This window comes from Fundulus heteroclitus, unplaced genomic scaffold, assembly GCF_011125445.2.
Source record: "Fundulus heteroclitus isolate FHET01 unplaced genomic scaffold, MU-UCD_Fhet_4.1 scaffold_38, whole genome shotgun sequence".
In the NCBI taxonomy this organism is placed as follows: Eukaryota; Metazoa; Chordata; class Actinopteri; order Cyprinodontiformes; family Fundulidae; genus Fundulus; species Fundulus heteroclitus.
The window spans coordinates 3,487,328-3,502,999 of record NW_023396792.1 but is presented as its reverse complement, the minus strand read 5'-3'; the positions used below and the strand labels follow the sequence as shown (position 1 = coordinate 3,502,999).

Here is a 15,672-nt window from a genome sequence, read left to right as displayed (position 1 = left end):
AATGGTCGGTAGCTCCCTCCTCTTCCACTCCTCCCTCCTGCGGGGTGCCACAAGGCTACATTCATGGCTCTCTCATGTTTTCTCTTTATATGCTGCCTCTACAACTCAGCACTAGCTGTCCATTCAGTCCTTTAATGATGATTTACAGATTTACCTATCCTTGAAGCCAGGTCGCAGTAATTTGTCACTCCCTTCTTAGCTTCATCACTGCTATCAAACAGTGGCTTAACAAATTTGTTCTATTTTAAATGAAGGAAAGACTGGATGTGTTTTGTTTAGTGACAATGCTACCATCAATGTTGGTTCTCTGACTTTTAGATTAAACATTTATGTTACAAACTTATGAGTTATAGTTGACAAAGATTTCAAATTCCATAAGCAAATAATTAACTCTGTTGTAAAATTCAATTTTTATGATTTATGTCCTCTGGACAAAGTGTTAAACCTTAACACTTAAGTGTCCTCCTGACCTTGAGAAGGCCATTCATGCCTTCATCAGCTCCAGAATTGATTATTACAATTGCCTGCATTTCATTCTCTCTTATTCATCCCTCAATTGGCTTAAGTTGTCAAAAAGCAGCTTCTAACTTACACCTACTAATGTGTAAAGGGTTATATAAATAAACTATTGACTGATGTGAAAGCTCACTACAATTCTACAAATTAAGTGAGAGAAAAATAGGAGCTGCAAAGTGCTGTGAAAGAACACATTGCAACCGCAAACAACCTGCATGTTCTGTCCTAATATTTATAATTGATAAAGTTTAAATATAGAAAGATATGGCTAAAACCGAGCAACGGCTTTTAAAGAGACTGTCTTACATTTCTGGACTTGTCATATTTCCACTGATGCTAGGACAAAAGCCACAAATCAATGGAAACAGAACTTTTTTTGTGATTCAGGAATCAAATTAAAACATTAGAAAGTAGTTTAAAACCGTGATCCAGCATATTAGGTTTCATGAGGTGTTTGTTACACATGACAGATCTTATTGCACTGATTAAAGTAATAGCAGATTAAAATAAACATAAAGCAAAGAGAACCAAATAATTACATTATTCTGAAGACTCTGGCATCTTTAGCAGCTACAAAAATGTAAGTTTTACACTTTTGAAATAATCCCCAGATGGTCATATTCAAGATTTTATTTTTTTCACATGTTCAAATTTAAGTATGTATGATTACTTAAATATTAAAAATTCAGGAGTAAGCATCTTAAATCATCCTTTCAAGTTTTATGTCTCTTGTACCTCTACAGTGAACTGGCTGTCTGAACTCCTTGCGTTTTCATTAATAGAATGCACAGAAATATTCCATATGAGTAGAAAGGGACAACATATGATGACATAGGATACAGATTACACTTAAGGTGGAAACATTTTTAAAAGTTTGAGCATAAATAATATTTCATTGTGTAACCAGACTTTGCTCTAAAATGGAACCTGGCTGTGATTAGGAGCTCATTTCATGATTCTTTTTTTTTTTCTGGGATGAAAGGCACAGATCTAGAAAACGTCCGAGGCTTTTAGTGGTTGAAATGGGAATGTTTCCCCTCCCTCATCAGTTTGTGAGTTCTGCAGCGTCAGCAGACAGCACACAAAAACGGAATTCAGTAAAAGCTCCCTCTGCTCTCTGGGAGGTTCCCCCCCCCCCCCCCCCCCCCCCCAAACAGCTTATTCCCATCCCCCCTTCCCCTTTTTCCCTTACATGTTGGAAGAAACATATGCTACTTTTCCTGCTTCCTGACAGCTTGTGCTGCTTCAGTGGGATCTCGCTCAGGGAGGTAGCGGTTGTCTGGGAAAACAAGAGAGATTAAAAACAGAAACTAATATCAATGGATTTATATCAAATGGACTAAACTAAAGTATTTTAGCTGAGTTTAAGCATAAAGGCAGCAACAGTTGACAGCTGGAGCAAATGTTTTTCTAATATGCTGTACAATTTGTGAATATAAAAGCATCACATTATAATAACTTTGGATGTTTTCCCTTAATATGAAGATGCCTGATTTATTCAGTCCCTATAGTGCAGATTTAGATGTTTAAGTGAGCTCACTTGCCCAATATGCAATCAACTATATGTTGTGTGTTTAGGCGAAAAAATAGATGAAAAGGCTAAATAACACTTCAGTTTGCACAGTCTGTATGAAGTGGAAACAAATATCGTAAAGACAGCTACATTGATCTGAAAATTGCAGTGGTAACAAGTGTGGATAATTCTAAAGGAGTCCCTCAAGACTGGCTGGTCAATTAAAACTAAACTAATTCATTGATGCCTGAGCACTTGTTACCTGGAGTAGGTGTAGAAACTGGGTTAGAGGACTTGCCTTCCACAAAAGGATATTCCTCTTCATTTAGGCCCAGCTAAATGAAGAGAAATTTAGTACCATTTATTTATTTATATATAATCCAATCTGGACTAAGGCAATGGTTTCTGCAGTGGAGCTCTAGACCCAACTCTGGTTGATAAAACACATGGCAGCATGTATTTTATCAACCTTTATAAAGTTTAAAAATTACCAACTGTATAAAGTTGGTAATTTTAATCAAAATTATCAAGTTGGGGCACCAACTGGTTTACAGGAATTAATAGCCAAACAACTCGCAGTCTCTGTCAGTTGTTGTTTTATGAATATCTGTCTGGGGAAGTGCAGTAATATAGATCGAGTAAATGACGTTCTCAAAGAGAAAGCACTACACACATGTACAAAATAGTCACAAACAACTTTTCTCCAAAACGTAAGAAATTATTAAGAAAATACTTAAACTTCCTGTTAAAATACTTCCATCAAAAAATTTACTTAGCTTGTAACACCCAAATTAACAAAGTAAGAATTAAAAGAATTAGGACAACTAATGAACTACTAGAAAAATTATCAAAAATTATATATATAAAAAAAGACTAAAACTAAAACATAAATAACCAATAAAATAATGCAGTGACATTACAGCTCAGTGTGGGTGTTATCAGCAAGGGTTGCTAAGGGCTGAGATAAAGAAAAATTAGCTTTATATCTAAAATATATAATCAAACATTATTTTATTAAAATATTGTTTCCAAAATAATTTGCTAAATTAGAAATCAATAACATTTTGGGCAATTGATCCATACCATCCATATATTATCGATACCCGCTTATCCTTTCAGAGTCAGGTGGGGGCTGGTGCCCATCTCATGCAGTCATTGGGCAAGAGGCGCTGTACATTGTGAACAGTTGATTCTTAATGTTGTAATAAATAGCCATCGCTCTGATGGACTGATTGGGGAAGGTGCCGGAAAATTGACACCAACTCACAATTTGGTGGAAGGACGGTAGGGAGGTTGGGATTAGGGGGTCAGTTAAAAAAAGAACAGAACTAGTGGTGGCTACTGTGTTAGCATTAGCAGCTGCTATAACAAAAACACAATTTAGCACGTTTATGACTCTGTTGACATATTTTATGCAGGTTAGTGAGAGGAGAAGTAGGGAAAACACAGATAAAATGGGAAAAGTTCAAGTAACTGGACCAGACACAACTTCTTCCTGTAACCGGTTCAGATTTACATTGGAAGACCTTCCATGGGCCAGTGAGTTGCATGGAAGCTGCTCTCGGCCTAGCAGCTGGAGTGCTCAGTTGACCTTGTATTTAGCACGTAGACCTACGGTTTTATCACCGTCCTCTTTAGGCAGTGGGGAAAACCACTTCATTGATGTGATGAGACACTGGGGAACGTATGATCAGATTCTTTCTGTAGGATCTCTGTTTATGACTGCTAGTCTTTTTTTTCTCCGGAAAGGGTACGGTCATCACCGTACACAGACATCAGACCATACTTTACTCTGGATCCAAGTTTTCTTTTGAAGATCCAGTCTTTTACTCAGCTGATAAGATCAAGACATTAACACGTGTCCTTCCCAATGCAGCCTGTGCAAAGCTACGAGCAAAAAGAAAGAAATACAGCTCCGTGCCAACTTTCTTTGCTCTATGGCATTATGGGGATTCCAACTGTGAAACCCCTCATTCCTGGAGGTTGTCATGAAAATCTGTAAATGCTGTGCAGTCCTGAATTCTTGAAGTCTATTTCGTTTGCTGTGTGCAGTTTACTACTTGTTCCTCCCCATGGCCAGGGCCAACTATGGAGATTTAAGTCCATTGCACACATTCTAATTTGATCCTCGTTTTATTACAATGCAGTCAGATTCAGTTTTTAATGCAAGATGGAAAAAGTGAATGACTTACTAAAAAGTGACCTCCTAAAAATTTAACGCAGACCTCACGCCAAATAAAGAAACTCCTATTTCAAGAACATGTGTTTAATCTATGATAATCAAGTCCAGATGCAACGCTAAATTAAGTTAAATGCACTGAAGAAATCAAGGAACTTGATCCTCACAGTGCTGCCTGCTTTGTCCAGTGAACCATGGGTTTGTTGAAGCTGCGTTGAGTATGATGGCATCTTCAACTCCAACTCAACAGCAATAGGCAAACTTCAGGGGGCCATGATATGTGATTATTTGCTTTCTCAGGTAGGCCAACAGGAGTCTCTCTAGAGTCTACATAATGTGGGATGTCAGGGCAACAGGTCTATAGTCATTAAGGACAGATGGGTTAGTTTTCTTTGGTACTGAAACAAGGCAGGAGATCTGCCACATCACTGGGACCGACTCCTGGATCAAAATAAGGTTGGAGAGGTTTTGCAGAATCCCAGAGAGCTGCTACGCACAGGTCCGAGGGATCCTGGGACTAACTAGGGCTTGACAATAATTCAATAACAATATATATTGATTGATAAACATACATCTATGATTGAAAAAAACGTCAATAAAAAGTTTGATAGCACAGTTTTCCTTCTTTTTCAATTCTAGCCTAACATGTAGGCTAATATTACAGTCATTACATCCTCCCAACCAATCATAAACGCGAACCCAGGAAGGCTCCGCCCCTTTCAAAGAGTTCAGAGCGCACATGTTCTTTTTATTTTTTTAAATATTTGCAGTTTTGGTAAAGAGTTGGTTGAATAAAGGGTTGAGTTTGAATTTAGCGTTTGTGTGTTCTGTATCAAAAAACGGGTCGCTAACAGCATAAAATGGCCAGGGCTGCACTTAAAAAATATATGATTTGAATTTGTTGATAATAATCGATATCGATCAATTTGATTTCTACTTTTTTTTCCTGTATGCTTTTTTTTTCTATATCGTCCAACACCATATGGACCTGCAGTCTTATTCCAGTTCAGTTTCTCCATGCAGGCAAATGGGGCAACAGCATCACCTGATTTGGTTGAAGACAAACAAGCAGAATGTTCCATAGCTGAGGTGGAGGATTAAACTTTAGGTGTGACACAGGAAAGCTGTGGGTCAGAGGAGGGCAGGATGTCTGTTTGGCTGGGGGCGTTAAAGATAGATGCTGATCTCGTTCCTTTATCTTTGCTGATACTTTTATCCATCGACCCTCCGTCTGCTTGAAACTTGTGATATTCTTCATTCGTGACCACACAACTTATATTTCTGTGCTAAGGCTTGCTCTCCAGCTTCTTCCTCTACACCAGAAGGCCACTGATTTGTGGGGCAAATAGATAAGCGAACCCAATGAGATAATTAGGGAACCTGAATGTCCAAATGTTTTAAAAAGTTCCAGAAAAATCTATAAATTTGTGTCTAGAACTCACATTATAAAAAAAAGAAAAGAAATTACTAATTGCATATTTTTTTAGTAGTGGGTGAATAAGATAAAAGCATTATATGAAGATATAGATGTAATGGTTGGTGGGGATATGTGTCTGGTCTCCTTTCTCATGTTTAATTAGTTTATGATTAATGTGTTTATACACTTGAATCAATTATAGTCTCTGGCACAGCTGTTTAAGCACCATAGCTCCAGTGGTAACGTATAAAAAGTAAAAAAATTAAGCTTTTTCTAGAAATATTTGAACTGTTCTCTAAACATGCGTTTTTTTAGCTTCCAATAAAAGTAGAATGATAAAAAAACATTAAAAAAGCAATCATACATTTGCAAAATGTATTGTTTACATTATTAAAAATGGCTTACATCTTTTTAATGTTCATACAATACTGTCTCACACTTGGAGTTGGACTTTAAGACCGTTAACATGAGTGCAAAGAAAGTCCACAAACGTACCGAAATATAGATCTCTGGTATTTAAATCAATAAGGATAAATGGAAATTTTCACGAGATCGCATTATTGTGCGATTCTGTCGGATTATAAATTTGCAAGCTTCTTTTTATAATTTTATCTATCGCCGATCTTAATGATAATTTTTTTTTTTGTATAATGAAAGCCGGCTGCTTGAAAACTTGATTTCTACCCGCACTGTTCTTCTTGCATTTGCTGTCTAGTCATTGTAAATACATGTTGTATTCCAAAAATGGCAGTCTTAATCAAACCACTTTGATTATTTGTCCATGCTTAATTTTCTGTTCATTTCCCAGAAGCTAACACTAAGTGCTGTGCATTGTTACAAATTAATCTCGTCTACTGTTTTTTTCCCCTTTTTTCTTTTTTTTTTTTTTGGTTTAATGATGACTGGGTTTCTCTGTGCTCCTTTGGGAATTCCAGGTCTCTCCCTAGTCTGCTCCAGGCTTCAGCTTGGAGAACCCAACCGCCAAGATTGATCCCAGCAGCTGGAGCGGCAGCGAGAGCCCTGCCGAGGACATGGAGCGGATGAGCGACTCGGCAGACAAGCCTGTGGACAACGATGCCGAAGGGGTCTGGAGTCCTGACATCGAGCAGAGCTTCCAGGAGGCCCTGGCCATCTATCCTCCATGTGGGCGCAGGAAGATCATCCTGTCAGATGAGGGAAAGATGTATGGTAAGTAAGGATGTGCTGTGACATTAAGACTAAGCTTCAGTGTATCTGTTTTTCTCTAATCTAACAAAAACGGGCTTTGTGTTGTTGGACTGTCTTTCTCTTTTTTGGGAATCTGGTTGAGAATATCAACATGACATCTGAAGCTAGAGGCAAAAACATGATAAGCTTAGCATTAAGAGTGAATTGGCAATGGCTCCATCAGACACAAAATCTGATGGTTACCACTGTGAAAGGTTTTGTCTCATTTTCGTGCAAAAAATAGTAAATAAAATGGTTGTCTTGATTTACCGGCTGTTTTGTTTTTGTTTTGGGGAAGTTTGTGGACTTGCAGTATAATTAGACCCCATCTGTATTTGTTCTTAAAACCAAAACAGTTAAGTGTTTGTACGTCTTTCCAAGAAGTCAGCATTGGTATTTTCCAAATATTGGACTTTTCTTACATCCTTAGATGTGCTTTCCAGTAAAGTATGATAATACTGCAATGGTGACCAGACACCATTCCTGGTTCACTCGAGTGCAAGTTTATGAGTAAAGCAACATGAACTATTAGCCAGAAGCAGATGGTACCACGGCTGCCACCAGCTGTACCCCCCCCACACCCTCTGTCCTTCACCCCCTCACTCCCCCTTCCCCGTTCCTGGCTGGGTGATGTCATGGAAAGAGCGAATATTTTCTTTTTGTGGTGCTGGACCGTCTCTCAGCCTGTCAGTGTGAAGTGAAAGCAAAAAAATCCCGCTGAGCATTTGCTCGCAGCTGTCATGCGACCCCTCTGGCCAAACAAAATGTAAATTTCACGAGTTGCATTGAGACCTCTCAGTGGCCACTACAAAGATGTAAGCTCAGACAACACCTCCCTCCCCACAGTCTTTTCCTCCAGTTTTGTCCAACCCAAACAGAGCGTGGCTGCCTAAAAAGATAACTCTCTGCGGTGGATTATTAAAGGAGGTTCATTTTATTCTAGAGTTACACACAAACTATACTAACATGAGGAGCCTTTTCTGCTCAGTGCAGGTTCTACCCCTGGATTTATTAAAAAAAAACATATAACATTAGTTAAATGCTCTTTCTGACATAATTGATCTCACCAACTTAAATAAACCGGTGAATAACACACAACATTTGTTCTTACCGAGTGTGTTTTGTTTTAGTTTCAAAACCCTGGTTAACAAACTGAAAGACATTTTCTTTGTTTGTGGTGCATGCTGAGGAGAGATTTTGCATCGTTGTTCGATGTTTGTCCCACCAAATATGCTCTGGATCTAGTTACAGATGTTCAGCCAGTAGCACTGGTCTCAAGCTGTGTCCTTTTCTTAAGACATGAGAATTATAAGAGGCACCACTGAAATGTTTTTCATTTATTGATGGGTAATGAGACACAGAAGCACAAAGGGAAAATGTAAAAAATAACACCTAAATTTAAAAAAATTTAGTTTTAGCAATTTTGTTTTGTTATAGATCATGCTATTGTACTTGATAAATCAAAATTATGTGGTAATGTGTGGTGGTAACCATTGGGTGCTTTTCCAGTGGAGAATACTTGTCATTCAGCTTTGCAACATTTGTTGTGTTTTAGCAGCAGTCTTATAACAGGAAATATGACCTATTCCCAACATCCATCAAGTCACCATTGGTCTATTGTTATATAAATCAGCTGTGTTTTTATGAGAAACGCTGTTAAAAGAATACAATATGTTCTCAAAATTGTGGCCAATTTGTCATTTAGCCCTTTAGATAGAAGCATGTATGAAGCCAGTCAAACATGACAGCGTTGCTGCTGCTGATAGCCCTGAATCAAAGTGCTCAGTTAAATTTCCTTTTTAAAAAAACGGCAGTAAAATTAGAGTTGTTATGAGTTTGGACATTTTGTTCCATTTTCCTGTTCTCCTGAAATAACTGAGTGACTGTTTTTGATTTGAACTTCTTTTTTTTTTTCTAGTCTGATTTAACTGTTTCTAAAAGGGGGCCTAATCCCAAAAGTCTGGATTATAAAACAATAGGTTGAAAAGGAGTTCTAGTATCATATCTCAGGTGTTTTATTTAACTTGCATTAGTGGTGTTCATTCTGTGTATTTCTTAATGAACATCTAGATGTCCAATCAGGGGTTTCAGCGGTATTACGGGTCAGATGTTTGATAGCTGGGTTGCTGATGGAGTTGTAAGAAAAGAAAGTGTAATTTTGCTAATTATTCTGGACACAATGTATACATTCCAACTTGTGAATTTACAGTTAAGCCCAACATTTTTCATACCTCTTGACAGGTTTGGTTTAATGTCATCCTTTACCACATGTTGTTGCATACTGTTGGTTACCTGACTGAAGCAAAGCTATCAAATTCTTCCATTGTTTCAGGGAAGAAGGTAAATGTTTAGATGGATTGATTATGAGTGGGATGCCATCAAAGATGCATTTTCTTGTCATTTTTGGTACGTTTGAATGTCCGTCTTAAACATAATATGACAAGTTGTCGTATTCCTCTTGGAGGATTTTTCTAATGATGATGCAAGCTATGGTTGTAACCCTTAAAAAACACACACAAAGTTCCAAAGAAAACCTCTCATGGCATCTGAAGTAAATGGTGGCAACAAGAAGACAGGTATTTTGTAGTTCAGAGACTCTGGGGATGGCATAGTGTTCCATACACAGAGCTCATCACAAGAGCTGCCCTGAGTGCCCTTAAGCCCTTTGTTATCCTGGGGTAGAGTGCAGTTAATTAGCAACAGTCTCTATAGCAACCGTGTTGCAGTACAAAACAATTTCTAATTTCTGCTTCTTAGCCTATTGTGGTGTTTACCTGAAGGGCTTCGAATGTGCTAAGACCAGTGTTGGCTGGCACTGCGCCCTTTGTCTGGGACTTATTGTGGCGGCACTGGAAGACAGTACATCTGCATAGACTGCTTCACTAGCCCCGCAGTTTACTTACGAGAATATCTTAAGGAAAAAAAAAAGTAATGCAAAATGGAGGGCACTGCCGCCTAGCCGAAGGCCTAAGATGCAGCACTTGCATAATTTACCTGCTGTGCGCGGCTGCATTCATTTATCCTAGAAATAGAGTTGATAAGTGACACAACACGCTTCACTCAAATTGTATGTTTATTCATTGGATTATGTATTTGCTCTACCCAGCAAGCTAAATATCATTGTCAAATGTCTATCAGTTACTGTCGAGCAGAAACAAACTGGATTTTATTCCATCTATAGACAAATAAATATGCTAATACTTCAGTATATTTTTATTGATTTAATATTATTAGTATAATTCATATGTGATTTAGTTGCATGGTGATAGTTTCCTCTATACAAGAGCTCAATAGTTAACAGTCCTTGTATTACACGCCAAGTTTACGAACAAAAGGTTACATTACAATAATCAAATTCATATCACGTCATATTTCAAAATGTACTTTCCATACAAAAGACCAAAATCAACATGTTATGTAGTTTGTCTTTTAGATGTTATTTTGCCATCTACATGTCTTTTGATGTAAAGCTTTTTCCTATCATCATTCTGCTGTTTGCTCTGCCATCTCATCAGAGGTCCAGCTAAGACCCCTCCTGTGGGAACTAAGTGGCACTTGGTTTGCAGAGATGCCAAGGATGAGTTAGATATAATGAGCAGACCTGGCTTGCCCCTGATGGCCCAGTGCTGTGCTCCTCTGGGGCTCGTCTCATCGGGCCAAGCATGCTCCGAGACGGAGCGAGCGGACCTGATCCCCCCTGCTGGGCAGATAATGAGGAATTCTGGGATCAGCTCAGGCTCCCCGAGTCACCTGCATTCACTCAGAATAAAGTGTGAGGAACTTCATTGCAGGAAAGGCATCACACACCTCTAGAATAATCCCTAATTTGCTCGCCTGCTATTGTCAATAAAGGACTACTGTGTTTTCACACACCATGGTGGTGAAAAAAGTCCAATTATTTGATGCCTTTCTTAAAAAAAGTAACTTTTGAAAGTGTAAATGGTATTAATGCAGCAATAGGAAGGAAAGGAAGAACCAATTTTTAATTTAGAACCAAGTTCTTAAAAAAAAGGTTGTCTCAAACGACTCTTTCAGCTGTCTTGTGAGTCATGGATGAGTAATACCATGTCATCTTAGCCTCAGGTCTTACTTCTTGGTAATTAATATTCATGTGATAACAGAAATAAAAATTTGAATTAGTTGTATCATAATCATTAACATTGATTTAACGTTCAACAGAACACTCAGGGGAGGCTTCAACAATCGCCTGGATCACAGACTGCCTGACAATCAGACCACAGTTTGTGAGACCGAACGGTCGTGTGTCTAACAAGGTAGTCAGCAGCACAGGAGCACCACAGGGGACTGTACTATCACTGTTACTTTTCACTCTTTACATCTCAGACTTCCAGTACAAGACAGACTCTTGTCATCTGCCAAAATACTCAGATGCCGCTGCAGTCCTGCGGTGTATCAGAGATGGAAAAGAAGCTGAGTTCAGGGAGTTGGTGAACTCTCTTGTGGGATGGTGTGAAAACAATCATCTCATCTTGAATGTAAATAAAACAAAGGTAGGTGATTGTAGATCTTAGAAAATAAACCAATAATAGGTGGTAGGTAGAGGAGTATAAATACCTTGGTGTGCGCCTGGACAACAGACTGGGTTGCCGATGCAACTATGCAGTCGTCTACAAGAAAGGGCAGATCAGACTTTACTCCATGAGGAAGGATAGGCCCGTCAGTGTTAGAAGCAAAAAAGTGTATACCTTCTATAAGCTTGATGTGTAGAATGTGATCTCTTGTGCTGTCATTGTTTGGGGTAACAGCATCAGAGCTAATAAAGAAGGCTTGTTCTGCTCTGAGGACTCCTCTAGAGCCCCTGGAGATGATTGCGCCAAAGGCTGGTTCACACGGCAGGATTTTAAAATAATAAGATGATTTTCAAAGCCTGAGAGACACCACACATAATGATAAAAAAATCTTAGATAAAACACACAAACAGATTTTACTCAGGATTGTTCAGATTCTCAGAAGGGAAATCTTGCAAATTCTCTCAACATCAAACGTGAGTTCAGAGTAAATAAACATAGACAAACAGGACAAATAATGGTAACAGTTTGTGGACAGATTTTAATGTAGGAAAATATAACAAAAAGAAAAACTGTTGGTTAAAAGAGTGGAGACAGCGAGACTGGGGGGAGGGGGGGGAGCTCTACATCTGCCACACTATAATATGGAGGTGAGTTGGTCGGATTTTTTTTTTCTCTCTCGGGGGTTTCTCTCACCTCGCTTTCTGATTGGCTACAAGTCACATTCAACAAGTTGCCTGCTTGTTTGTCCTCGGGGAACACCACACACACTAGGATAACGGGGCAAGACAATCCAACATGTCGATTATCCTCGATTCCAGGTCAGAGCGGTCTCGACGTTCCACCAAGCAGACCAGATCACTCTTAACACACCACACGCTAATAGTCAGCAGAAATTGGGCTAAAAATTCTACCATGTGAACTGGCCTTAAGAAGGATTCTTCATAAAATGAAGAACATTATGGACAACCCTGAGCATCCTCTTCATAGAGCTATCATAGAAAAACAGAGAGCCTATGTACAACACTACACTTCTTAAGGTCCGCTTTAACACAGAACATCACAGAAGATCCTTCATGCCCACTGCAATCAGCATCTACAACAAATCTTTGAAGAAACCTGCATAATAGGAGTTACAACACAATTTAATTTCCCTTGGGGATTAATAAAGTATTTTTAAATTTAATTTAATTGAAGTAACATAAGACTGGCGACCTGTCCAGGGTGTACCCCGCCTCTCGCCCAGTGTACGCTGGAGATAGGCACCAGCACCCCGCGACCCCATGAGGGATAAAGCGGATCAGAAAATGGATGGATGGATGGATGAATGAATTAACACACATGCATGTATCACACTATTGTCTATACCCAATTTTACCCACAAAAAAAACAGCAGACTTGAGCATTATATATCCAAACTCGAGTGACCACCTGCGCAGCCACCTCTGTGGGTCGATTGGCTACATGCTGGAGAAGCAGGCACTTTGGCCCAGAGCTGTCTCGACTATATTTATTTTTTAAAGAAAAGCAGTTGGAGAGGATTTCTGCACAACACCTGTTGTATAACACCAGCCATATATTAAACGAGCCAGCTACCTACGCACGTATACCTTCCCAACAGCATCATATGTGTATGGTGTGCTATGAAAGCAGTATATAAATAATGAAACAAAGAACCATGGCACCTCAAAACAAGCGTATTTCTAAACATATCAGTTCTTCCATACTAATGGACCGTATGCGTCCATGAAAAGTAGCGCTGCTCTTTAAAGCTCCAGAATACAAATTCCGATTAATGCACTACATCCACACATTGTACAATGACATGTACAATGTAATCGGTTCTCACCATTGCACAGTCCCAACTCGGTCATTAGGCGCATCGTCTTGTCGGCCATGATGGCTATCGTAATCAGAATCCCAGGCCAAAGAGTTTTCACTTGATCTTGGAGATCCAGCTGTCGGTTTAGGTTTCGCACTGGTATGGTTGAACACCAATTACTCCCACGAAATCTTCCAACTTTTCTTTGCATTCAAAAAAGGCTTCTTCCATTTCTACAAATAAACAACTGGAGAGTATTGGCGTTCTTAGTTCATCAGAGTTCTATTGTTCTAAAAGCAAGCTATTTATGTTTGAGAAATGGCATTTTTTATGGAAGTGTTTCACTAAATGATACTGCAGCTATATCAGTATTTGCAGATTTTATTTCATTTTCCATTTAGGGGGGATTTCATGACTTGAAATCCCCCCTAAAACATGACCATTACACTAATGGTCATGTTTTTATGTTGTGGGATGAAGCCAGAGTACCCAGAAAAATGTACTCTGAGAGAACATTCAAACTTCATGCAACAGAATCTCAGGCCAGCATTTGAACCTAGGACCTTCTGGCTGCAAGGCAGCAGTGTTAAAAACTGTGCAGGAATAGAATAAACAGTAGCATCTGAAATAGTTGATGGTATTTGTATTTTTGATTAAGTCAGCTTTCCAAAACCAAAATTCAACATAAATTATATTACATTGTTTTAATAGAATTTTACATTTTGGTTCTTGTTTAGTAAAATAATATTTTCAGGCTTTAAAGAAATTTTAAATTATGACAACAGGTTCTATTCATCTTAATCTCAACAGTGAGGAAAACTAACTGAAAAAAGCAATTGTATTATTCAGCTTTCTAAAAGAAAGCAAAACCTTTTACATGTATTTCAAGCCTCTTTTTTAATTTCATGCTTGTTTCAACAAACCGTTCGCATGTTTTTTTTTCTGCACTTGTTGGTTTGCAGCACGAGAGAAGTGCATAAATAGATTTCCAGTACTCCTTACTCATCCCCCTTTTTTAACAAATTATTATTTTGCAAAATCCATGTAACGGGTAATCTGAGCTCAAGTCAGTTTCACTGTATCTATTATCGCAACTTTACATTATCCATTTGAATTCTGAATGTGTTACTGGTTTAATGTTAGATCCTGTAGAACAATAGCACAGGGTTTCTCTGGGTTCTGTTATATTCTGCTGGATGTATCTCTTGCAAATGTAAATACAAAGAGTTTTTTTTTTTTTTTTTTAGTTTTACTGTTTTTTAAAGTGTGTAATGGAAAGTGTCTGACAAAAACAAATCATTTTGACTCCATTGAAGATAGTCTTCTTTCCTCAGTAGATGTGTTTGCAGGGAATGGTTAGATAGCAGGCTGTGGCTCCATGCCTGCATGAATCAGGAGTACTCGGGGTGTGTCCCTGCTCTCTGAGGTCTGTGTGAGGCCCTTAGAGCCAGGCTTCTGGTTTCAGATTGCATGTTCCCAATTGGCTGCTTTTGTTTGACAAAAACACAGTCAGTCTCCAGTTTCTTAAAGATGCAGTGTCACTTTAGATCCTCTGTTTACGAAAACTTTGCCGTGTTTTACTGAGTGCACAATATCCTAGAGAATAAAATACTTACATTCTGATGAGACGATCTAAACTGTTGTGTAATCAAAATATGAATGGAATTTTAAAGTCGCCTTTCAGCTACCTCAAGAACACGGGGACTACACTCCAGTGCTGACACAGTCTGTCATCTCTTTCTGTGCTGGTGTGGAGAAAGTCTTTTAGCACTGAACTACACCCTTGGAAACAAAGAAGGTCTGTAGTAGTCACGGTAAGATGATCATAATAGTGCTGTTTTATGATCTAATGCTGAAACCATATCCTTTTTTTAAATTAAATAAAAGTCAAAATGAGACTTATTGTCTGCCAGGTCATATAGCAACGAGTGCACCACAGAAAAACAAAATAAAAAGGCTTCAAGTAACAAAAAGATTAAAGCTACTACATCGAGACTTAAGCTAGTCACAAAACACAACACATCGGCATAGTTATCAGTAGTACTGAATAAAATATAAAAACAAAGGAACCGGAACGAAGATAATTATTTCATGTAAAAACAATGAATTGTGGTTGAAAAGAAAGAAGCAGCTTATGCAGAGCATTACTGATTTACTTTGCATACTACTGTAAATTTAACCAGGTGAACAAAAAAATATAATCATATAGCTTGTTTCATTAGTTGTGGCTGTATAGGTTGCTTCAGTGTCTATCAAGAGGTCAATTTGCAAATAGACTTTAACCAAATTATACCTTATAGGCAAGCCTCCATTTCTGTTCATAATTACAAAACAACGTACAGGACATAAAAACCTGTCATGACCACTAAGTTTGACTTTTCATTTATACATATCGGCCACAGACAGCATGTCTTTCTTTGTGCTCAGATGCTGAATTGATCCTGAGAGATTGAAAATATTGATTGGACTCAGTGTCTTACTTTGTTGTGG

The 15,672-nt window shown here is 38.4% G+C and overlaps 1 protein-coding gene across 8 annotated transcripts in view; it reads left to right on the top strand.

The window, feature by feature from the left end:
* tead1b (TEA domain family member 1b) overlaps positions 1-15,672 on the top strand; it is a 73,578-nt gene that overhangs the window by 16,748 nt on the left and 41,158 nt on the right. For all 8 annotated transcript variants that reach the window (XM_012873019.3, XM_036130728.1, XM_036130727.1 and 5 more), the window contains one exon: positions 6,561-6,813. In XM_012873019.3, coding sequence (XP_012728473.2) covers positions 6,657-6,813 — 157 coding nt within the window. In that variant the 5' untranslated portion in view covers positions 6,561-6,656. The remainder of the gene's footprint in view (positions 1-6,560; positions 6,814-15,672) is intronic.